Here is a 23919-nt window from a genome sequence, read left to right on the forward strand (position 1 = left end):
CGGAGGCGGCGGGGGCTCAGCATCGGGCCGGGGCCGGGGGGGCGCCGGGGCCGGGGGGCGGCGCTCCGGCCCGGCCCGGCCCCGCCCGATGTCCATGAGCGCGAACACCATGATCTTCATGATTCTGGGGGCGTCGATCGTGATGGTGAGCGGAGGGGCTTCCCGCGCGCCCGCTCCCCGCTCCCGCCTCCCGCGCCCGCGCACCGCCTCCCCCTCCCGCGCCTTGTTTACGGGCCCGCGCGGCCTGCGCTCCCCCATCCCCGGCTGCCCTGCGCTCCCCAGTCCCCAGTGCGCCGGCCCCGGCCTGGGGGCCCCGGCCCAGCCGCTCGCTCCTCGGCGCTGACCGGTCATGGGCTCTTCCAGGCCATCGCGTGCTTGATGGACATGAACGCGCTGCTGGACCGATTCCACAACTACATCCTCCCGCACCTGCGGGGCGAGGACCGCGTCTGTCACTGCAACTGTGGCCGGTGAGTCTGCGCCCAGAGGGGCACACGCGTGATCACACATGTCGGTGGAAGTGGCGAGCCCCACGCAGGCCGGGCTGCAGGGCCCAGCTGGGCTAGGTTGGTGGGGGCTGCCGAGGCTCTGCCAGGCTGGGTGGGGGAAGGACCTGCCAGGCTCCATCCGCACAGGGTGTTCCGGGAGGGGAGAGGACCCCCTCCCATATGGCCTTTAGAGAAAGGGCCCGCAGGGTGATGTGCAGAACTGGTCCAAGGCCTGGAGGCCAGGAGAGCAGCTACCCAGCTTGGTGTCCCAGGAGGGCTCCTGCCCACAGAGGACACCCTCCTCCCTGGGCCCCCAGCTCTGTCCCTGAACTTTCCTGGGAGCCAGCTAGGGGGAGGAGCAGAAGGTCAAGGTGGGCAAGGCCTCTGTTGAGGGGCATCTGCCCAACCCCTTCGGTTGTCCAGGAGGAACTGAGGCCGGGGGTGGAGTCTGCTCAAGGTCAAGCAGAGGGAGGGGAGTGCCCAGGCCCCTGTGCCCACTTTGTGACACCCCTCCCCAATTCTGTGCACATGTAGTGATGGAGTCTTCCTGGCCATGCATGTTTGTATGTCCATGTATGAAATAAACATCTTCTCATGAGACGCGCATGTGTGTACCGTCTGTGCATATACATGTGCGCACACGCAGCAGTCCCTCAGCCCCACAGGAAGCCCACACGCTGGGGCCATGAGAGTGGACAGAGGCTGAGCAGACGAACTTGTCTGAGGCTGTGTGGCCGGTAGGGAACTTGTGTTCTTGACCCTGCCCTGCACTCCTGCTCCAGGGATGTGTGCACACATACTGGGCTAGGGGTGTGTGTGAGAGATCAGTTTCATGCCTCACTAAGCACACTACACGCCTGTGTGTGCAGACCGGGTGTTGAAGCAGAACACGGGCATCAGGGCAGGTGGAGACAGGCGTGTAAATGGCCCTCATGTGTGCCGTGCGCTGGCCAAGAATCATCTTGAGTGTCGCCTGGGTGGCCACACCCCCTGAGGTCCCTGTATTCCTGCCCCAAGACACACTCCGAGGCCAAGGAATGGCAGGTCAGCTCCACACTAACTGGGCCAACGTGGACTGGGGTGTGAGCAGGGTCCCGAGACCCTCCCGGACACTGGAGGTGTGCCCGGCACCGGCCCAAGCTTCGGCTCCATTGACATTTATAAGGCCCGTTTTCCATGTGAGGGCTGTGGTAGTGTGACCGGCACATATGTGCCAGGAACATCACACCACGGGCCTGTCTGGGCAGACAGGGTGTGTGTATGCATCATATTTAATGTCCAGAGTACACATGGATGGTGTAAAAGAAATCCCCGTGGAGTGCAAGCCACAGCGAGGCCCGTGTGCACAGTTTAGACACAAACAACACAAGAGTCACCCAACTGTAGCGTTGAGTGTTTCCGCGAGTGTATGTGTTCATGTGTGTGTGCTTTGTACACACTGCCGCATACAGGATGTAAAATTCAGTGTACAAACTACTCTTGTACACTGACAACATGTATGTGTATGCGCAGTACATGTGTGTAACAATATACAGCACCGTGTGCACCCTGTGGGCGTGGTGAATGTCTGCAGGGCACAGGCTTGCATATGAGACCTCTGTGTACAAACCATGTACATGCACTGCCACAATGGAGTCTACCTGTGTGTACACCCCATGTGCAGAGAAAGCGCACACACACTTGTGCCTTCTACATGCCAATATGGAGAATATTATGCAGAGGAAACGTGTATAAATGCTGTGGAGCATGCGTGCCAATAGGCTTTCTGTGGGCGCTCACCGTGCATATGCTGTGGGGCCCACAGAGGAGGGCTGTGTGCAAGCCCAGTGCATGTGCATCTCCATGCGACACGCACCATGCTCGGCCCCAGGCGCGTGTGCCCATGCACAAGTGTGGAGCTCATGGGCCGAATTCATGGTATACACGCCGGGTCCTGTGCATGTGGCTGGCGTGTATACACAACATGCGTCCAACTTCAGGTAGACACATGCAACATGCGTGGCCCAGGCAGGACACATGTATGTATGTACACATCACAGAAATACGTGTGCACATGGGTGACCTGAACCCCCACCCACCCCCCAGGGTCTGCCTGACTTGGAGGAAGGAGGAGGGCAAGGGGCAGGGGATGAGTGGCAGATGCCAGACCAACAATGGGGGCACAGATCATGACCTTCGATCCCCTGGAGGTCCCAGGCCCCTAGGTAAAATTGGGGCCCTGGCCTCGTCTTACTTGCAGGGGCATTTCTGGCTTCCTTAGCAATCCCATCTTCAAGTTTCCTGCCCTGTCCATGGGTGGGAAGTTGTGGTCCCGAGGATGACCTTCCTTATGGGGGCCTAGGAGGCAGGGGCTCAGTGTTTTCAGCTGCCAGAAGGCCTGGCCTGGTCAAGGCGATGGGACTGCAAACAGGTGACTAAGGGCATCCTCTCCTGGGGGCTAGCCACTGCTACACACTGTGGGCAGTCAAGAATTCTCCATCTCTCACTGATGACTGATAAGAGCTATTGGTGAAATGTGATCACATGAGCTATGGCTGCCATGTGTCAGGCAGTCCTTGCCAAATAAGCTGGGTCTGCTTATGGGGCTGTGGTGGCTGAGGTGTCTCCCCCCACCACCAGGCCTGGTCACACTCCAGACTAGCTGAGGGGGATGGGCCCCAGGAGTCCCCAGGGGTAGCAGAGGGGTGTGAAAAGGGGCTGCCATCACCACTGGGAGGAAGGGGCTGGGTGGCCCCTTCTAGCGTGGGGGTGTCTGTGAGGGAGGAACTGTAGGGGCCTGGGGTCAGGGATGACCTGTAGGGCTTACTGTTTTTGAGAAGGTCCTCTGCAGGGGAGGGGGCATGGAGCATGTCCAGTTGTGAGGTGGGGACAGGGACTCTTAGCTGGAGGCAAGCAGAGGTGTCGACATGTAATTGAAGGGAAGATGGGGAGAAGCGGGCTTGGGGAGGGAGGAGCTATTTTTAGGTGCAAGTTTGAGGTGTCTGTAGATCCCACGTGGAGATGCCATGTAGGCAGCTGGAGCTTGGAGCAGACGTGGTGGGGGGAGGTGGGGACTTGGTGGGGGTGGAGGGTTGAAGAAGCCAGTTGATGGGCTCAGTAGGAAGAGAACCAGGCAGGAGGACCCCAGGGTGGCAACGACCCTTCAGAGCCAGAGGAGGGGCCACAGCTGGTGAGGGTGACTGGGGGTTCAGGGTGCACTGGGCACCCAAGGCCAGCAGGTCCTTTTCTCCAGCTCTCCTGTGAGAGTGGAGGACCTGGAGTTCAGAGTCTGGTGTCCTGGGTACTGGTCTCCTGGGCAGGGCCACCTCGCCTAGGATCCCCAGGATTGCTAGGCCCAGAGGGCTTCCTGGAGGAAGAGAGGATCTGGGCAGGCTGGAGAGAGCTTTGTGGGGAAAGTTCGTTGTGTCTGTCAGAGGCAGGAGAGGGCCTGGAAGGGTCAGTGGCCTCAGATTGGACTGTTGAGGGAGGGAAGGCTGAGGGGAATGGCCCAGCCTTGGTGGGTGCTGGGATGCCAGGGGCCGTGGTCGTCCAGGAGGTCATTTACGGCTCCCATCCCAGGATCAGGAACCTGTGTGGGGCAGGTCCAGGGTTGCCCTTGGGCTTCCAGCACAGACAGTGGGGGCAGGGGAGGTTCCTGAGAGGGATGGGGAACCAGATGCCAAAGGGCACCAGACGCCCAAGGCAGGCTCATCACTTGTGGCTTTCCTTGGAGGAGAGGGCAGGGTGACTGCAGGGTTGGGAGGGAGAGGCCAGGGGGGCAGTGGCCAGGAGCCAGGCCCACAGGTGGGCTGTGACTCACTGGGCGGGGATACCCTGCCTGGGCTCTCATCCTGGAACGCCTTTACCTGCGCTTTGTGCCTGTGACCTTGTAGGGGTCGCCACTGAGCCCCGGGCTGGGGGGAGAAGGGAGGAGGGTATGCGTACGGGCAACTGAACTTCACGCTAACCTCTGACCTCGCACACTCCCACCCTCTGGGCAGGGCAGCTTCCCGCCTCCCGCCTGGGACCCACCAGTGACCTGGGTCCCAGGCGAGTGCGCTGGCCCCTTCCGATCTCAGCTCCCCACAAGGGCTGCTTCAAAGATCCCAGCAGGTGAACGGGTACGGCTTACTGCGGGGTCCCCGCCCGCCCCGCGGGACAGGTGCCAGCCCGCCCTGCCGCCCCCAGGCACCACGTCCACTACGTGATCCCGTACGACGGGGACCAGTCTGTGGTGGACGCCTCCGAGAATTACTTCGTGACAGACAACGTCACCAAGCAGGAGATCGACCTAATGTTGGGGCTGTTACTCGGCTTCTGCATCAGCTGGTTCCTGGTGTGGATGGACGGCGTCCTGCACTGCGCCGTGCGCGCCTGGAGGGCCGGCCGGCGCTACGGTGAGTGCGGGCGCGGACACCCGGGCAGGGCTCTGACCGTGCCGGGGCCACGCCCCACCCGAGCCCCGCCCACACACACCCCTCCCCGAGTCCAAGCCCCGCCCACCCGAACCCAGCTCACCACGCCCGCACCCTGACCGCGCCCCCTGTCCCGCAGACGGTTCGTGGACCTGGCTGCCCAAGCTGTGCAGCCTGCGGGAGCTGGGCCGGCGGCCGCACAGGCCTTTCGAGGAGGCGGCCGGGAACATGGTGCACGTGAAGCAGAAACTCTACCACAACGGCCACCCGAGCCCGCGGCACCTCTGAGCCGCGCGCAGGACTCGCGGGGCCGCCGGCCACCGCGCCCACGCTCACGGGACTGGACGGCCGGCCGGGGCCAGGGCGCCCAAGGCCGTCGGGCGCGTCTGGCGGAAGGTGCTGTCTCCTCTTCTTTTTATAAAGGGGGTCGGGGTGGGGCGGGGACGGCGGCACCTGGGATGCAGGCGGGGCCGCGTGCCCAGCCTGGAACCATGTCTGCCGCTTGAAGCCGGAGGCCTCCTGTGCGCCTGCGTCTGTCTCTCCGTCCATCTGTCTGGTTCCCGGAGCTGGAGCCAGCTCTGCTGGAGGGGAGCGCGGCCGGGAGCTGGGCGCGGCAGGGAAGGGGTGGGACACCAGTGCGCCCACGTCTGCACACGGGAGCACGTGCATGAGGCGTGTGCGTTCACAGGGCCCGCAGTAGGGGCGTGGGGCAGGGGCCCGGGGTAAGCCCCGGCCCAGCAATAAGGCCCCCGAGCCCTGCTGTGGCAAGTGCGGCCACCCTGCCCAGGGCATCCCGGTCGGGCGCCTCACTGTGACTCCCACCCCTGCTGGTCAGTAAATTCTCCAGAAAGCTCCAGCCTCTGCCTCTCCTTTCAACTCTGACCCCGGGACCCCCACGGCAGGAATGAAACAGACACTGGGTGATATCTGCCAGTTTTTTTTGTTTTTTTTATTAGATTCTGGATTAAAAAGACACCAACTCCAGTCAGGGAGAGCTGTGGCTTCTGTGGGCTGGCCAGTCCCCCTGTGCTGGACATCCTTGGCCATGAGGTCTTGGTGGGCTAGTTCCCAAACCCTGGGTTTACAGGTTCACAGACCTGAGGGGCACAGCCCTCCGGAGGAGAGTAGTGGGCACCCCCACTGGGCCGCAGAGGGACCAGCTCTGCTCACGGCAGTACAGCTATCAGCTCTGTTCTGGTCCTGGGTGGGACTCGGCAAAGTCAGGTCCCCTCCCTTGGCCAGGCCGCCACTGCTGTTCACAGCTGAAACAGCCAACACCTGCTGGGAAGCAGTGCTGCTAGCTTGGCTGCTGCCCCTGGGCATGGAGAACGGTGCCTTCTTCCCGTCTGGGCACCAGATATGTCAGGGGACATATCTCCCAGCAGTGTCCTGGGGGTGGCCCCAGCCAGCACCAGCTTGGATGTTGGGGGCAGAGGAACCAACCCCACCTCAAAGATGCCCAGGTCCTGAGCAGCAACTGGTCCCTAGCAGAGGCCTTTGACACTGCCCCGCTCCTGACCAAGATGAAAACTGCCAGGAGATCAGGCACCTGGGTGTTTCTTCCTGCTGAAGCCATCTGGCCAGTGTGCCTGGGTGTCTAGGCCAGCTCATTCAGCTTGTGTGTGCGGGGCCGGCGGCTGGCTCCCCTCTGCCTTCAGCCACTGCATCTTCTGCCTGTGTTGCTGGATGGCATCCTGAACCCGGGCGTCCATCATGGCCTCAGTGAGGACCCCGTCCTCAGAGGCATATGCCATGGCCTGGCGAAGAAAAGAGTCCTGACTCAGGGCACCAGAGGGGCTGCCCGCACAGGGAAAGGGCCAGGCCTGAGGCTCCCAGGTGACTTGGTCAGGGCCCACCAGTCACCAGGAACCACTCAGCCTATAGGCCAGCCCCTTCCTTGCTGCTACTTACCCCCCACCTTGAAGACATGCCCCCACCCCACAGAACCCAAAGCCCTCTTGTGGGCAGGGCAGGCAGGGGCAAAGTCCAGAGTGCTCCCATGGGCCTGTGCTCAGACTCAGGAGGGGCCTGGCCTCTCAGCAGGACACACATGCAGACAGACGTGGCAACGGCACACGCCTTGACTCCCTATGTACTAGAGTGTGCCACACACACGTGCTCACAGGCAGATCTGCAGCCCAGTGTGGCCGCCATCCCTCAATTCCGTGGTTCTGCCTGCTCCACTAAGTTTCTCAATGACTTTCTAAAAATAGAAACCCAGAGGACTACTTTCAGGAGGGAGCCCCACCCCTCAACTGCAGGCCCTGCTCTGTGGATAACCAAGCTCCCCCCAGGTTCAGGGCATGGTCAGCAGAACCACCACAGGCCTGACACTAAAGGGAAGCAAAGCCCTCTAGGGGTCAAATGGGGAACATGCACAGTCCACCAAGACCTGGCCCTCACAAGGCCCCCAACTGTCCACACACGGTGCTTCCAGAACTGTGGGGCTGCTGTGGGCAGCGTTGCATTCCCCATACCCAGGACCCCAGCCTTGGCACGTGGCTCGGGGAACCAGAGTTCTGCTAGTCAGTTCCCAGTGTGGTCCACAGCATTACAGCTGCCAAAGCAGGTCCTCTGGCCAGGCCACATGTCGCCCAGATGACCCAGCATTCCTTCTGCTCCCAGTCACGCAGCCAGTGGCTGACATGTGCCTATCCTGAGGATAGCACTCAAGTGCCCACCAAGCAGGCGGCTCAAGCCAGGCTGACTGTTTCTCTCCAGCTCCCTGAGGAGGTTCAGCCACGCAGGACATTGGGAGCAAGCTCCCACCATCTGAAACCACCAGTCACTGTGCTTACCCAGGTGGCCCCAGCCTCGAGTCACGGCTGTCCTCAGCACCTGAGCCAGGCCAAGGAGGGAGGGGCTGCCCCTGTGGCCTCCTGTGAGGTACACATGAGAACAGCAGAGGCGGCGGGCTGGGTGGAGGCAGCCAGAGGAGATCCAATGGTGGGAAGAGGTATGCGGTGACATCACCATGGAGAAGCCAGGTGGGCACCACGTAACCAGGGGATCCAGGCCAACATCCCCGTGATGTTGTTTGGACATCTGATGCCCCAATGTGACATGACCAGATGGGTACCTCGCCTTTAGGGTCTCCTCCACAGTCCCACAATCCCAGTCGAAGACACCAGACAGACCAGAGGAGGGACACTCTATAGCCCTCCTCAAACCCTGAGGATCATGCTCAGAACAGCCCACCCAGAAGAGCCTGAGACAGTAGAATGGAATATCATGGACATCTGGGTGGGTTCTGGGTAAGATCAAGCCTAAAGTGGAATTGAGGGATGTGGTGAGACATTCACAGTGTGGTGGGGGCTGTGCTGGCCTTGTGACTTGGAATTATTCAAAAATTTAGAAGTTCGTTACAAAAAAACACACAAAACCTTAAAGGAGAACTAACACTAATGTTGCTCAAACTCTTCCAAAACACTGAAGAGGAAGGAACACTTCCCAACTCATTCTGAGGCCAGCATCACCCTGATACTAAAACCAGACAAAACACCACATGTAAACTATAGGTCCAGATCCTCTGTGAATACTGATGTAAAACCCTCAACAAAATACTAACAAACCAAACTCAGTAGCATACTGACAGGGTTATACATCACAATCAAATGGCATTTATTCCTGGAGTGCAAGGATGGCTCACCTAAGGAAAACTGACCTAGGCAAATAATTAACAAAATGGACAAAAACCACATGAGTGTTTCAGTTAATGAGAAAAAAAGTTGGCAAAATCCAATACCCTTTCTTGATGAAAACAATAAACCAGGGGGAATTCCCTGGTGGTCCAGTGGTGAGGACTCCACACTTCCACTGCCAAGGGTCCTGGTATGATCTGCGGTCAGGGGAGAAAAAGATCCTGCAAGCCATGAGGCATGACAAACCAATAATAGACCAGGAATATAAGAAAATGTCTTCATCCTAATAGAGGCCATATAAGAAAAATTCACAGCAAACGTCATCTCAATGGTAAAAGACTGAAAGCTTTTCCACTAAGACTGGGATCAAGGCAAGGATGCCCACTTTTAGCACTTCCGGTCAACACAGCACTAGAAATTATAGACAGATAGATCAATTAGACAAGAAAAAGAAATAAAAGACATCACATTGGAAAGGAAGAAATAAAATTATCTGTCTGTAGATGATGTGATCTTATTACATACGGTAAACCCTAAAGATCCCCCCAAAATTGTTAAAAGTAATAAACTCAACAAAGTTGCTGGACACAGAAGTAACACACAAAACCACTTGTGTCTCTACAGTAACACTAAACTGGAAAAGAAAGTAAGAAAACAGGGGCTTCCCTGGTACTCCAGTGGTTAAGAATCTGTTTTGCAATGCAAGGGACAGTGGTTTGATTCCTCGTCCAGGAAGATCCCACATGCCTCAAACAACTGAGTCCATGCGCCGCACTACTGAAGCTCTTGCAGTGAGAGCCCATTCTCTGCAACAAGAGAAACCACTACGAGAAGCCCGCACCCCACAACTAGAGAGTAGCATGCACAGCAACAAAGACCAGCACAGCCAAAAATAAATCTTTTTTTTAAAGTAAAAAAAAAAAAAAAATCCATTTATAACAGCATCGAAAAGGATAAAATACTTAGGAATTACCCAAGGAGGTGGGAGGCTTGTACACGGAAAACTAGAAAATGTCACTGTAATCTAGGATACCAGAAGATACAAAGATGTCTGTGTTCATGCACGGAAGACAATGTTGTAACAACACCAATACTTCCCAAGGCAATCTACAGATTCAGTGCAATCCCTATCAAAATTTCAATGATGATTTTTTTGCATAAATTAAAAAAAAAATCCACCCTAAAATTCATACGCAATCTCAAAGGCCCCCAAGTAGCCAAAACAGCCATGAACATCAGAATTCTCACATTTCCTCATTTTAAAACCTAACGGACAGTGGTACTGGCACTAAGACAGACACAGGCCAACTGAACAGAACAGAAAGCCCAGACAGAAACCCTCACGTGTACTGTCAGTGACCTCCAACAAGGGGGCCGAGACCATGCACTGGGGAAACGACTGTCTTTCCAACAAATGGTGCTGGGAAAACTCCAAACTATAAAACTGGTAGAAATAAACAGGGGAGAAGCTTTCAGATATTGGATTTAGCAATGACTTGTCTGTGACACTAAAAGCAGGTGACAAAAGAAAAAAACAGAAAAATTCAACTTCATCAAAATTAAAAACTTTTGTGCTTCAAAGGACACTGGTGGCTCTAGTGATAAAGAACCAGCCTGCTAATGCAGGAGACCCAAGAGACACAGATTTGATCCCTGGGTCAGCAAGATCCCTTAGAGGAGGGCATGGCAATCCATTTCAGTATTCATACCTGCAAAATCCCACGGACAGAGGAGTCTGGCGGGCTACAGTCCATAGCGTTGCAGAGTCAGATACTACTAAAGCAACTTAGCAGCAGCAGCAGGACACTACCAAGAGAATACAAAAAGGCAACCCACGGTGGGGGGGGCGGGAATATTTGTAAAACCATGTGTCTGATAAAAGGTTAATATCTAAAATATACAGAAACAACACAAGTGTCCACCTGCAGCCAGAGAGGTGCATGAGGTGTGTCCTCTGCACTCCAGGGTGTCAGGCTGCCTGACGAGAAAGGAGAATGACACCTGTTACAACACGGATGAACCTCAAGGACACTGTACTCAGTGAGTAAGTCAGTTTTAAGAAGACAATTCCAGTATGATTCCTCACAGGTCCCTGGAACAGTCAAGACTCTCAGAGACAGCAAGTAGGGGAGTGGGGGCTGGGGGCGGGAGGCAGGGGTGGGAGCGAGTGTTTAATGGGGACAGAGTTTGGGAAGATAAGAAAGTCCTGGAGATGATGGTGGGGACAGTTGCACAACAACCCCAATGTGCTCAATGCCACTGAGCTGTGCATTTAAAAATGGTGAAGATGATGAATTTTATGTTAAAAAGTTCAGGTTCCCATGATGGGTAACGAACTGTAGGATGGTGAGAAGCAGAGACCTGACTGTTACACCACGGCACAGGGGCGGCAGCTTCAACAGAGCCCACACGATACCAGAAAGTGGAGAGTAGGTACCAGGTCCCCAGGCTGCTCAGCCGGAGAGAGTGGGAGGGTGGGCAGGAGTTGCCACAGCCCAGCCCCAAGCACCTGGGGCCACAAGGGGAGAAAACTTCAAAGAGTGATGCCGACATGTCCTGTCCAAGGCGATGGAATCCCCGTGGCATTTTGGGCCCTCACAGATACTGGAAGTGGTAATGAGTACCAGGCACACCCTGTGCACAGCTGACCAGGGACTGGATACCCAGGGAGAGCTCCCTGCAGGCTCCAGCCTCCTGTGCTTGCGCCGGGTCTCCTGACCCTCAGCTCCCCACCTGAGAGTACATGCAGGCCTGTCTCATGGCCTCCTCAATGAACTGGGAAGAGAAGCAGGGAGGGGAGGTGCACCAGGATCCCTGCTGCTGGGACCACCTGTTTGTCCTCCCTCAGGTCACGCTGAAGTGCTAACCCCAGCATGGCTGCCCTTGGAAACGGGCGGGTCAGGTCAGGTGGGGTCACAGAATGGCACCCTGCTCCTGCAGGGCTGTTCGTGAGCAAGTGGCAAGGAGGCTGCTGCATGGCAGCCAGGAAGCGGGCCCTCACAGCAACAGGAACCCCCTCACTGGCACCCTGAGGCAGGACATCCAGCCTCCAGAACCACGAGGTGACACTTGTTCAAGCCCTGGCTGTACATTTTGTCCCGGCCGCCTGGGTTGTTGGTCACTTGGCTGGTCACAGAAACAGCCAATCTTGTGAGGCCTGCTTCCTGAGTGAGGCCAGCATGGCGAAGAGCCCCTGACTCCCGCAGTGGGGTTTGCGATCTGGGGCTGTTTGTTACAGCACAACCTAGTTCATCCTAACCTAGTCGTGTACTCCTCCCCACCACTGTATCTGGACGAGGATGTTCAAATTCAACAGATGTCCCCTAATTTCATAAAAGATGCATTCATGCTCAGCTGACAGTGGCCAGGCTGTCATGTGGCCATAGACACAACTCACTCAGCACACTCCACCCAGCAAGGACCACAGAGAAACGTGCTAAATGGCTGCTCCCCTCCCCACACGCAGGGAGCTGCCACCAGGATGCCTCAGAAGAAAGCCTGGTGTCAGGATTGACCAGGGCCACTCTGACCTGTGTGCCCAGAGCCACCGTTCCGCTGCCCCCAGGCCCTCGCGACTCCACAAACCTGTCCTGAAAGCCAGGACACCCACTGCCTTCACGGCCCTGCAGATCATCCTAAAGGCTGCGGGCTTCTGCAAGGAGCCAGGAAGGAAACCCCCTATCAGGTCAGTCTTGTCCTGTGCCCACAGACAGCTCCTGGGACGCGCCATGCCCTCCCAGGCTGGGGCCCCAGACTCTGCACCATGTGCCATCACCTGTGCCAACTGTCCTGGGCCCTGGCTGGAGACAAAGCCCAGTGGTTCCCGGGACAGCGCACATGTTGGCCACAGGACATGCCACTGATCTAGAGGGCCCCATTTGACCTGGACCAGAATGACAACAGGGAGGCCAGAAAATGTGAAGCTGCAGAGGGCCCTGGCTCATTCCCCACCTTACAGGGGCCCCAGGACGGTGATGGCAGGGAAGTAGGACGTCATGTCACATCTGTCCAGAAACCCTACAGAAACGCCCCAGTGGGGGCTCAGGAACCAGCCCAACCGCCTTCCAACCACTCCGAGGGTCCCTGGCTTGGTTGGGCTCTGCCCTGCAGGGTTATGTCTTGGCTCACCTGCCACGCCACGGCGAGCTGAGAGATCTCCCGGCCTGACATGCCCTCCGTCAGCTGTGCAATCTCCGAGCACTTCTTTCCGTAGTCAAACTGGGCCAGCTTCAAGCGCCTGTGAGGAGTTCCCAAGTGATGCCTGGGCGCCCATAAGACCCACGAGCGACCAGAGGCCGGTGAGGGCCTGGCTCCTATTAATAGAGACCAGGGCGGAGCCTGCGCTGGGAAACCCCAGGGAGGCGTGTCCGAGCCCCTTGCTGTAATAAGCCACACTCTGACCAATGTCCACAGGTGTGACCCTTCCACCTCCTCCCCTGCTGGCATGTCCCTTCCCTGGGAAGCCCAAGACGGGGCCCCGGCGGGGGCCGTGTAAGGATGGTGGGGGCACAGGCTGTGCTCAGGGGCAGTCAAGGGGTTGCTCAGGATGTGCAGGAATGGGCAGTGGGGGTCCCAGCCTGCTCCGAGCCCTACCACCGGCCAGGGGGCTGGGGGCCATGTGCCCTCCCCCTGGACCCCCCCAGCACACAGACAGCAGCTGACACTCCTGAGCCCTCTGCATGCAGATCTCGCCCCACTGGGCTTGGCTGAAAGCCCGAGAGAGACCGCTCAAACTCTTGTGAAAAGCCTCAGCTCCTCAGGTTGTGTACAGTACCCGGGCTGCTGCTGGGCCAGGATGTGCCTTCAGGAGCTTAAGGGGACTGGGATCAGCTGGGGCAAAAGGGGAAAGAGGCCCAGGAAAGAGAGCTTGCGGTGGGGGCGGGCGGCGGGTAGCAGAGGACTGGCAAAGTCTGCCTGAGCACAGAAGATGGCTCAGCCGTGCCAGGTGGATCCAGGTCAGTGGGGCTGAGATCCGGTCCCCGGGGAGGGTTACAAATAGAGCAGGCTTATCTGGAGCATTCCTGAAAGCACAGCTGTGGGGGGTAGGGGGATCCTGGACGAGCAAGGAGGGTTACCCCAGCCAGTGGGCCCCGTTGTGTGCAGTGAGGGGCCCAGAGCAAGGCTCAAAGAGTCCAGAAGTGGGCTGCCACGGCCCCTCACTACCAGGACCCAAGTGTGGCCTTGATCTGAGGAGTCTGAAGGCAGGATGGAGGCAGGGAATCAATGAGTGGATAGGCTAGGAGGGCAGAGCCTCCAATAACGGGTGGTTACGACCCCGTGGTGAAACCCCAGGGGCAGGGTTAGGGTAAGTGCCCATGTGGGCATTGGGGGGAGGGACCAACATGACAGGCAGGGGGTGCCATGGTGGCAGGACACTTACTGCTTTCCTTCTGTAGCCGGTTTAAGAACATACTTGTCAAAATACATTCTCACCAGGCGCTCCCGCTCCTCCCGCTGTGGTAGCTCAAAGCTGACCATCTCATCGATGCGGTCGTTGATGGCCCAGTCAAACTGCTCGGGCTGGTTGCTGGCCAGGACCAGCATGAACCTGCAGCCGACACACGGCAAGAGAGCGGGCTGATGTCCAGCAGGGTCTACTGGGCAGCTTCTCAGCCCACAAAACTGGGGAGACTGGCATCACCCTCTACCACCTGCCCTCCCTGTCTTGCCCCAATTTCCCACTTCTCTTGACTGATGGCCCAGCCTGGGGGGAGGGCCGTGAAACCTCCATGTGCAGGAAGGGCAGGGACCCAGGGACCTGGGATGGAGACAGACCCTTGCCCCTCCCCAGTCAAGTGCAGGGTCTCAAGGCCTGGCGCTCAGCCCAGCAGAGGCACAACCCAGGAGGAAGTCAACACGCCTCCCAGCGGCCAGACTGGGCTCTCCATGGGCAATAGCTGCAGCAGGCAGGGGGCTGGAGGGGTCCTGCCCACGCAGAGCACAAGATTAGAGGCCCAGAAGGGCCAGCCCAACCCAGGGTCACCTGACGGTGTGGTGGCCCGACAATGCATCTCGGGGGCGGTCAGAAGTGCCAAGGGCAGTGGCCTGTGGACAAGCATGTGCCACTGGGCTCAGCCTCAGCCTACAGCATGTCTCAGGGGTGCCCACAAATGTTCCCTAGTGCCCAAATGGCCATCCTACTGCATGGAGGGAGGACACAGGAGGCTGTCTGGTCGTGTGGGCTGGCTACCCCACAGCAGCCACATGAGCTAAGGCAGGGCTGCTGGCTACCCTTTCTCACTTGCTGCTGTGCTGGCCCGTGCGGTGCAGGAAGGCATTCAGGGTGGCCCTGAGGTCTTCACTGATCTTCTCCTGTACAGAGAAGGGTCAAGCTGTAAGCAGCCATGCAGACAGTCAGGATCCCTCATCCAGGAGAGAAACATGGCAAGACCTTCACAGATCTAAGCTCAAAGGCTGAATGAAGCTTAGCTTTGAAAAGATGCTAAACTTCCACTTTTCAAATGAATCGTATGAACAAAGTGTGACTGTGGAGCAGGCTCCCAACAACCTTCCCGTAAGTGTAGATGCGGCCCAGGCCACCTACCCACCCGCTCCCCAGCAGCCAACCCAGCTCAGGACAGATGGGGCCTCTAGACACTTACAGTCGCTCGCTTCCTGAGAAAGGCATCCGCTTCATCCACAAACAGCAGGAGGCTGCGAGGGCAGGGCCACGTAAGGGCAGGCAGGGCACAGCCCAGCGGAAACCCCTCACTTAGCACTGTCCCCAGTGGCCTCTGGGACCCAGAGCCTGGCTACAGATCGGGATGTGTCCAGTGCCAGTGTTGGGGAAAGTAACTAAAAAGGGGCTGGTGAGCCCTCATCTTAAACACTGGTAAGTCACCGACACCGAGAGGCCCTCGGACCTCAGGGACAGGCTGTGGGGAAGGCACCGACCCCTTTCCCAGCAGGAGCCCCGGCTCACCCTCGCCGGCTGGTGCTGGCCCAGTCGAAGACCTTGTGCATGGCCGTCACGCCGTCCCGCCCCATGGGGGCCACATCCCCGCCCGTCATGATGGCGTAGTCCATACCGGAGTGCAGCGCCAGTTTCTGGGCGTTTGGGGAAGGGGCTTTAAGGGCTGCTCCACCTACCCTCCACCCCACCTCTCCTGGCCATCAGGGCCAGACCACGTGTGTGGAGACACCTGGCCTGCAGAGCTGGACAGGGACATGTGTCCCAGGCAGGTGAGACGCCACCACCCTCAGTCCCGCCTGTGCCCTCACCTTGGCAAACAGCGTTTTGCCAGTCCCGGGTGGCCCGTACATCAGGACATTTCGGTACAGACTTCTGTTCTTCTTGGTGTTCCTTGTGGCGATGGCGATGTCCCGCACGCGAGCCTCCAGGCTAGGCTGCCAGGGGACACAGCGGTTTGGGGGCGCTCTGCTGTCCAGTCCATCCCTCCTGAGGGCCTGGGCTGGTGCAAGAGGCCGCTCTCCCTGGCTGGACTCAGCCAGCAAACCAACTCCTGGGAGGTTGGGCAGCCCCACTTACGCTGAGGACGACGCCCTCCAACGCATCCTGAGGTTTACTGAGGAGGCGCCTGCTGACCTGCGGGTTGGGGGGAGGGTAGGGAGGGTCAACAGTGGAGCCCATGGCGCGGTCACACCAGAACGCAAGCGAGCAGCTTTCTTGGACAAGGCTGGCAGGGGAGACTGTCCACAACGCTGACCTCTAGCGCTGACCTCACAGTACAGCCCAGAAGATGCAGGGAAAGCCTGGCTCCCCTTGAGGGGAGTCGACCCCAGGCTGACTCCAACACCTTCTCTTCCGGGAGAACGGCTCGCTGCAGCCCCAGGAGTTTATAAACAAGCAGGGGGGGTGGTCCACCCAGGGGGATGGCCACCCCGACAGACCCCCAGAAGGACTGAGTGGGCCAGAGTGAGAGTCCCCAGGTGCTGACATCACAGGGCCCAAGGGGCAGCATCAAGGAGGCAATGCAAGTCAGCACACAGGAGGAGGGTGGCATCTGGGCAGAAGAGGAGGAAGGGGCCATTGGGTGTGTGCCCCCAAGACCTGTGGTTACCTGTATGGGGTGCCTCAGCGCCTCCAGCACTGTGATGCGAGACGTCTCCCGCACCAGGGACGGCTTCCCCAGCCGGGACTCAAAGTACCGCCCTGCGACGGACGTGGCGTTCTTGGCGGAATAGATCCCAACAGCCAGCAGTGTCAGCCCAGCTACCTAGAGTGGGCAGAGGAGGCAGGTGGTTCACCCCATCCCCTGGCTCCCCCACTGTGGAGTCTTGCCAGGCCCACCAGCATCGGTGCACCAAAGGGCTGGCACCAGGGAGATGAAACAGGCATCTGGCATCCCCAACGCCCTCCCCCCTGCCCCACCAAAGTTGACGCTGAGTCGTTTGAAGTGTCCCAAACCCAAAGGCCAAGTCACTTGTGCCTTTCTGGTAGGGGACAGGTGAGCACTCAGCACAGGCACCAACCCCCAGTGGCTTGAAGAGCCCCTGACATGTGAGAGTACCCAAGGGAAAAAGGCAAAGGCGCTTACCGTGGCTGTCACTTTGTCCCAGTCTGTCACAAAGGCACGGAACCCTTCACCAAACAGGGTGCCTGCTGTCCTGCAGGGGAGCAGTGGCATGACCCGGAAGGTGTCATGTGCCACGTGGCCATGCCACGTGGTTGGAGGCCCCCAGGTCAGCCCCAAGGGGCACTGCGAAGGACCAGTCAGGGGAGGGGTAGGGCACCCATGTAGGAAAGGGGCAGCGGAAGCCTGCCAGGCAGGGTCTCACCTGATGGACTCTAGGATGGTCTGGCGGTGCTCAGCGGCCTTCAGGCGGATTTGCTCGCGGATGATATCGGCGTTCTCGCGCTCAGCCTTGGCCCGGGCACGCGCCTCGGCCTCCACCCGCAGCATCTCATTCTTGTGCCGCAACTCCATCTCCCGCTCCACGGTGGCTGCCCGGGGAGGGGGCAGGGGTGGTGCTCAGCCCATGGCCCCCAACCCAGGGCTGCTACATAGGACAAGCGAGCCAGGGCGCCCTCCACCCCCAGGGTCTCAGCAGGCCCACCCCTGATGCTGCTTGGGGAGTGAAGGGCCTAAAGCAAGGGTGTGACCAGTGGCCGTGAGCTTCCAAGTCAGGGCCCTACCTCGCCGCAGGGCCTCCTGCTTCTGCACAGATTCCTCTTGCTTCCGTAAGTTCTCTTCATTGAGAAGTTGCTGAGAAGGAGCCACAAGGGGAAGGGAAGGGCTTCAAGATTAGGAAACAGGCAATATCACACCAACAGGTTAGCTGCTCTGGCCTTGGAGATGTCCCCACCGCTCCTAGGGCTCCAACCTCCTGGGGACGGTCAGTCACCCTGGGGCCTGCAGGCTGCACAGTCTAAGGCAGGAAGGAACCTTGGTCCCCCACTCAGCTCAGCCTGAGGGTGGCCCTGACCCACGGCTGTCCTCATGAAATGGGCCTTTTGCCGAACTGTTGAATTTAGAAGTTAAAATGCCAACAGGCTCGGTGTTTCAATGCCCCCTACAAACTCACTCATCAGTCAAGTCCCACTTGGGGACCCTCAGGGCAGCTCAGTTGGAACCCTCCCTCTCCGCCCCTCAACCCAGAGCTTGCTGACAAGAGGATCCCAGACTCTGGCCCCCATGCACCCTCGGGGAAGATGAGCGGCCAGGCAGTGCTCACCTGCTGCTTTAGCTGGTCCTCGTAGCGCTGCCGGGCCAGCTTGTCCTGGTACTGGGCCCTCTAGGGAGGGAGAGGGCGGTGTGAACACAGCCCAGCCTCAGGAACTAAGGTCTAGGCTGGGACCCCGCAGGCACAGTCCCTGATGAGCACCCCTCCCCGGCCGCACTCTCTTACGGCCTGGTGCTGCCGCGTCTCCTCACTCAGGGTCTTCCTCCGCTCCTCAGCCTGCATTCGGATCTGATCGCCCTTCAGCTGCTCTACTGCGGCCTCATACTCCTGCAGGACACACCAGCTGCTGTGAGCCAGGGCCTGGTCAGGCCTCCTGCCCCCTCTTCCCCCTCTGAGGGGGCTCCGAAGGGGCTGGACAGCGATGTAGCCTGTTCCGCACCCCCACAGGCCTGTGAGTGCTCAGCTGCAACCACACCAAGGCCCGGGAGGACCCAGACCCATAGGCAAAGAGAAGCCAGGAGATGGACTGGGCCAATGCCAAAGTAGCCAGAGAGTCTCCTGGGGTGCCTGTCCCCCCTCAACCCCAAGCCCCCACATGTACTTATGCCAGCTGCTCACTTCCTGATTCGCTTTACAACAACCCAGGTGGAGCACAGAGCAGGGCTTGCCTATGAGAAACCAGACACCTCATCCACACCTGCCTTCCAGAAGGTTCTGTGCAGAACTCAGGCCACACACCTGTGCTGATGCCCGTTTCCCTTGAACCTGAGGAGGTGCCTGTGCACTCACCCTGCAACCACCTCCTGCCTGTGTTCTCTCACCCTTCCCCAGCACCCACCCTCACCGATCACCCCGTCCTCTCCACCCTCCAACCCCTAGCACCCATCTTGCACCTATTGCCTGTGTCCTCTCTGGGCCCCTCCCCACCCCCAGCATCCACTGCCTGTGTCCTTTCTGCCCGGGTCCTCTCCGCAGCCCCCCAGCGCCCACCTTTACCCACCTTGAGCTTGGCTTGATGCTCCAGTTGAAGTGTTTGCTCCTGCATCTGAGCCAGACTCAGCGCCTCCTTGGCGTGTCCTGGGGGAAGGGATGTGCAGGCATCAGGACATCAGGCAAACATTCATGCGGGCTAGGGGTGCTCAAGGACACCACAGCCGCAACCTGAAAGCATGCTTGGCCACACTGGTTCCTGGTCAGATCCTCTCAGAGAGCCCCCGCTAAAAAGAACACTGCCCCATCTTGCCACTTTTGTCTGTTCCACCCCCAACAGAAAACCCACATGTGGGGTCTGCCCCCAGGGGACTGTCACACCCCAGAGGGCTCCAGCAGAGAGGCTGTCCACCGCTTGTCCACTGACAGCAGGAGAGTCAAGCCTGTGGTTATACTGTCTATTTTTCAAGTGCGAATGTTTCTCTTCAGGCTTTGATACCTGTTACGGTTCTACAACTGAGCACAGGCAGGTGAGAATCTGAGTAAGAAGCAAAGGAGGATTAAACCAGAAAGAGGGCAATGCTTGCAGGCTGACGGCTCTTCACAGGCCGCCTGTTAGAAACATGTGTGTAATTAACATCTTCCAGGTGTGTTCTCTTCATAAGGGGACACATGTGGAAATATGTGGCAATACATGGATGTTCTAGAACGGATCCCAGCACTCTCCTTGCTAAAAAACCCTCACATGGGGCCTAAGAGACCCCTGATGACACAGCTCTGTGTCATCACCATAAAGTCCACGCTTTACCACAAAAACCTTCTAACACATAAAAGCACAGAGAGAAGCTGGGGAGCCCATGAGCCCACCTCTCTGATGCCACCACGTTCCCAGGTTGCTGACCACATGTCCACCCTTCTGTCCCCCGCCATCTGTCTTATATTTTGAGGCCTTCAAGGTAGGCTGCAGATCCCAGGACCTGTCACCCCCAAGTTGCAGCCCACACGCCACTGACTAGAACATAACCCCTGGGGCTGCCGGCTCCCAGCATGCCCCACATTAGACGCGAGGCAGGTGGCAGCTCTGAGGCTCAGCTGTCAGCTGAGGCACTCGGTCTGGCTTCAGAGCTTGCGGAGGACCTGCAGCTGGCCTGTTGACTCAAGCTGTGACCTATGGCATCCAGGCTGACCACTCTGAGCACGAGCACCTCACCTGCAAGCAGAGCAGGCGCTCCCTCCTCCGACTCGTGGAGTGAAATGGCTGGATTTGAATTTGGCAATAAGGAGTTCATGATCTGAAAGCAGGTAAACTGCTTAGTGCAGGGCCTGGCACCCAGGAGCCCTGCTAAATCACAAGCTTTGGGCTCAGTGCTGAGAATGACAACTGTCACCTCACGTCGTCCCGCACTAGGAGATGGGCCCAGCGTTAAATGCACCCACCACAGGCAAGTTACTCTTCCCAGAACCGTATAAACATGTGGAGCACACAGCTTAAGGCTAAATGGGCTGCTCTGGCATCCAAGGAGGACTGAGGAGCCCTGGGGAACCAGCAGCATCAGGCTAGGCCCCAAGGGACACAGGCAGTGGCTAGGCTGTGAGGGGCAGCTGAGGGTATCTCTGGTTCGCATGGGAGAGCACTGAGTGAACAAGAATGGGCACAGGCCAACCAGGGCAGGCCTCCAGCTGGGAACTGGAAGCATCTCCAGAAGACAGGCCTGGGGAGGGGCTGAGGGGCCTGATGCACCCTGGGGAGGAGGGTTTGGGGACAGAGGGGACAGGCAGCTCAGGGTGACACCCCTCCCACTGACCAGCAGAGAAGCCAGGAAGGATGGCATGAACAAAAGTGAAGTAGAGTTCACACCTGGGACAGCATCACGAGACACAGAGATGGATTAGGAGACAATGCCTCTAGGTGGTAGCAGGCAGAGGCTCTGCAGGAGATGCTGACTGTGGGGGGATGGGAGAGCAGAGGCCAAGACCCTGCGGATCCAGGTGGAGAATGTTCTGGGGCAGCCGGTGCAGGAGACCTGGGAGCAGCTCACAGGCATGAGCAGACAGAAGTCGGGGAGTTCCCTTGGCTGCTACCCTGAGGCACACCACAGGCTATTCACACTGCCCTGTACAACTGTGTGAGTGTGAGGGGCCAAGAGTCAGGCTTCAGATTCCCAAGGGAGGAAAACAGTAAAATTCCAGGACAGGGAATGGATGAAGCCCGCTCACCACATGCGCACGCGCACACACACCCCACCCCACACACACCCCTAAGAAATGAGGGTGAACCCTCCCACTCCCCACACACACACCTAAGAAATGAGGTGAACTTCGCCCCCCACACACAAACCAAAGAAATGAGGGTGAACTTCCTCCCACCTCCCACCACACATGAACCTAAGAAATTAGGTCTCATGTCAAAAAAGTCTTTGATCACTAAGGTGTCTTGAGAAGGGAGATGGGCTTGAGCATCCTAAGCTTTAAGGAAAATACATCAGGTTTTCACTTATTGTTGGAGAAGATTAGCATTCAGATAGGTGAGGTCTGTAAGCAACAAACAAGGCCGGCCCAGGGCAGCAGATGATCTTCTTGGCTCCCACCCTCAAGGCATCAGACCTTGACTACTCTCAAGCCCCTCAGCAAGGCTGTCTTCTATTATCTTGCAAACTTAATGCATCTATTACACTCAACACCCACTCAGAGATAGGGAGTGTTCCAGGTAGGTCTAAGGAAACAGGCTGCCCTGGGCCCAGGCCTAAATCTCCACAGTGTTCCTCCCAGGACTGGAGAACCAAGCAGGCTGGAGACCTTTGCCCGGGGTGTTCTTGTGGCCCCCGTGGAAGGGCAGAGACTAAGCCACTAAGTCTGGATAGGAAGACTCTGCTCACCTCTGCTTACAAGGCTGCAGCATAGGGTGGTAAGAAAACAGCACCTCTGCTTACAAGTTTGAAAGTCGCTGTATTCTTTCAACTAACATTTACTCAGCATGTGCTATATTCCAGACTTTTGAGACGTCACCAAATCCACAGGAGAAAAGAAGGTTGGGAGAAAATACATAGGCTTAGTAAAGGCACTCTCAAGGGCTGATGCCTTGAGGGTGGGAGCCAAGAAGGTCATCTGCTGCCCTGGGCCGGCCTTATTTGTTGCTTACAGACCTCACCTATTTGAATGCTAACCTTCTTCAACAATAAATGAAAACCTGATGCATTTTCCTTAAAGCTTAGGACACTCAAACCCATCTCCCTTCTCAAATGGAAAACACAGCAACTAGCACAGACGGATCCCCAACCTGGCCTGCCTTGGCCGTCCCACGTGGAGGCGGAAAGAAGCAGTAACCCAGGGTAAGTAAGACCAGGGTGCAGTCCCGCCACCTGCTGCCTGTACCCTCTGAATCCCCTCGGCACCGGTTTCCCCACGTAAAGAATGCGTGGCAGCTGGGAAGATGCCAGAAGGTCAGGGGATCCCGAACTTCCCCTGCACGCAGGGTGGCTCCGGCGGGCTTATCGCTTCAGGCTGGTTTCCTTCCCCGACCACCACTTGCTGCTCGATCGCTCAGACCACTCACCACTTGCCCGCGAGCGCCCCGCCCGGTCGCCCTGCCCGCGCCCACCCGCCGCACTCACGCGAGTGCTCCAGCTCTCGCGCCGCCTTGGCCGCGCGCTCCAGGCCCGTCGGGTCGAAGTTGCTCCATTTGTCCTTGGGCCCCGGCCGGTCCCCCGCGCCGCGGTCTCCGCTGCCTTCGCCCCCAGGCTGTACGGGCGGCAGGGGCAGAGGTGGCCCCGTGCCTTCGCCCTTGGAACCCTTGATGCCGAAGAGCCACGACATGGTCCACAAGCGCCGCAGCCGCGGGGACTTGCAGCCGAATGGACTCGCGGGGCTCACAGCAGGCTCCACGCGCCGCGAGCCGGCGGCAAAGACTGCGCAGGCGCAACAGCGACCCTTCCTCCCTGGCAATGGATGCGAATGAGGGCCCCGTGCCCCATGCGGCCCTCGGATTGGCTACGAGGGTCGTGACATCATGGTGTCTCCACCGCGATTGTAGAAGCAGGCACAGAGGGCAGGCCGTCGGAGGGGCGGGGCGAGATACCAGGTGACAGGGGCCGATCAGGGACAAAATTGAGGAGCTGGGCGCGTGCGCCCCCTTGAATACGTCAGCGTGGCAATGACACTGGCCCGGTTGCTACGGGCGTCCAGAGTTCCGGCTACGGGGGCAGCAGAGATGCAAGTGCTGGAGCAGAAGGCTCTTGTCCGGTCCCGACCGAGGGAGCGGCCGCGGGAGCAAGAGTCCTCCACAGGTGCTCGGTCAGCGGGGGAGGAACCGGGCGGCGGGCGATGGGTCGCGGGACCGGGGCAGAAAGCAGGTGCCGGCGCCCCTGGCTGAGCGGCCCCCTAGAATGGCAGAGAGCGGGTTGGGCGTGTCCAGCGCAGAATGGACATGGGCCCCGGGCCCTTGGGCCGGACGGCGCGGGAAGTGCCTGGGCCCGGTGCTTGGTGGGTCTCGGTGTTGAAATGATGGAAGGACGGAAGCGCGGCCCAGGCTCATCTCCAGCAACCGTCAGTAGGATGATGGGCTCTCCCAAACCTCCTCTTCAGCGTCTCAGCGCAGTGGCTCTCAACAGAGGGGACGTACATGCGTGGGTGTGTTCGTGCTCAGTCCTGTCCGACTCTGCGACCCCATGGACTGTGTAGCCTTCCAGGCTCCTTTGTCCATGGCATTTTCCAGGCAAGAATACTGGAGTGGGTTGCCGTTTCCTTCTCCAGAGGGAATCTTCCCAACCCAGGGATGGAACCCAATCCGACACCTCCTGCATTGGCAGGCGGATTTTTTATCCCTGACCCACGTGTAAAGTCCCAAGTGAGGGGACTGAGCTCTCTAACTCCAGAAGTAAGGGG

General features: G+C 58.5%; 2 protein-coding genes across 3 annotated transcripts; one reads left to right on the plus strand and one right to left on the minus strand.

The window, feature by feature from the left end:
• The first annotated feature begins 48 nt into the window (after positions 1-48).
• Positions 49-5730, plus strand: TMEM240 (transmembrane protein 240). The gene is made up of 4 exons (XM_061161245.1): positions 49-145; positions 364-470; positions 4656-4864; positions 5022-5730. Exons 1-4 carry the CDS (start codon positions 89-91, stop codon positions 5168-5170), a joined length of 522 nt encoding a protein of 173 aa, XP_061017228.1. The 5' UTR covers positions 49-88; the 3' UTR covers positions 5171-5730.
• Positions 5731-5806: 76 nt separating this feature from the next.
• LOC133069265 (ATPase family AAA domain-containing protein 3) lies at positions 5807-23517 on the minus strand. 2 transcript variants are annotated; one of them, XR_009695830.1, is made up of 17 exons: positions 22650-23517; positions 19109-19185; positions 18334-18435; positions 18160-18219; positions 17621-17690; positions 17263-17428; positions 17022-17091; positions 16545-16700; positions 16013-16069; positions 15745-15870; positions 15446-15570; positions 15126-15177; positions 14765-14835; positions 13904-14071; positions 12652-12760; positions 10233-10329; positions 6505-6639 (listed from the first exon to the last, which is right to left on the minus strand). XR_009695830.1 is itself a non-coding variant. In XM_061160604.1 (16 exons), exons 1-16 carry the CDS (start codon positions 22849-22851, stop codon positions 6490-6492), a joined length of 1761 nt encoding a protein of 586 aa, XP_061016587.1. In that variant the 5' UTR covers positions 22852-23512; the 3' UTR covers positions 5807-6489. The 2 variants fall into 2 exon arrangements, 1 of the variants encoding a protein (XP_061016587.1); XM_061160604.1 differs by lacking the exon at positions 10233-10329 and having other exon boundaries at positions 5807-6639; positions 22650-23512.
• Between the last annotated feature and the right edge of the window lie 402 nt (positions 23518-23919).

The sequence above is a fragment of the Dama dama genome, chromosome 14 (assembly GCF_033118175.1).
Source record: "Dama dama isolate Ldn47 chromosome 14, ASM3311817v1, whole genome shotgun sequence".
NCBI lineage: Eukaryota > Metazoa > Chordata > Mammalia > Artiodactyla > Cervidae > Dama > Dama dama.

What these genes read in the sequence shown, in the direction of transcription:
- LOC133069265 (XM_061160604.1), bottom strand. Translation starts at nt 22,851, where the DNA reads ATGTCGTGGCTCTTCGGCATCAAGGGTTCCAAGGGCGAAGGCACGGGG. An exon ending in GCGAGAGCTGGAGCACTCGC is followed by an intron (nt 19,186 to 22,649) that starts GTGAGTGCGGCG and finishes CCCTTCCCCCAG; the next exon opens with GACACGCCAAGGAGGCGCTG. An exon ending in ACGGGCCAGCACAGCAGCAA is followed by an intron (nt 14,072 to 14,764) that starts GTGAGAAAGGGT and finishes TGTCGGCTGCAG; the next exon opens with GTTCATGCTGGTCCTGGCCA.
- TMEM240 (XM_061161245.1), top strand. Translation starts at nt 89, where the DNA reads ATGTCCATGAGCGCGAACACCATGATCTTCATGATTCTGGGGGCGTCG. An exon ending in TGTCACTGCAACTGTGGCCG is followed by an intron (nt 471 to 4,655) that starts GTGAGTCTGCGC and finishes TGCCGCCCCCAG; the next exon opens with GCACCACGTCCACTACGTGA. An exon ending in GAGGGCCGGCCGGCGCTACG is followed by an intron (nt 4,865 to 5,021) that starts GTGAGTGCGGGC and finishes CCTGTCCCGCAG; the next exon opens with ACGGTTCGTGGACCTGGCTG.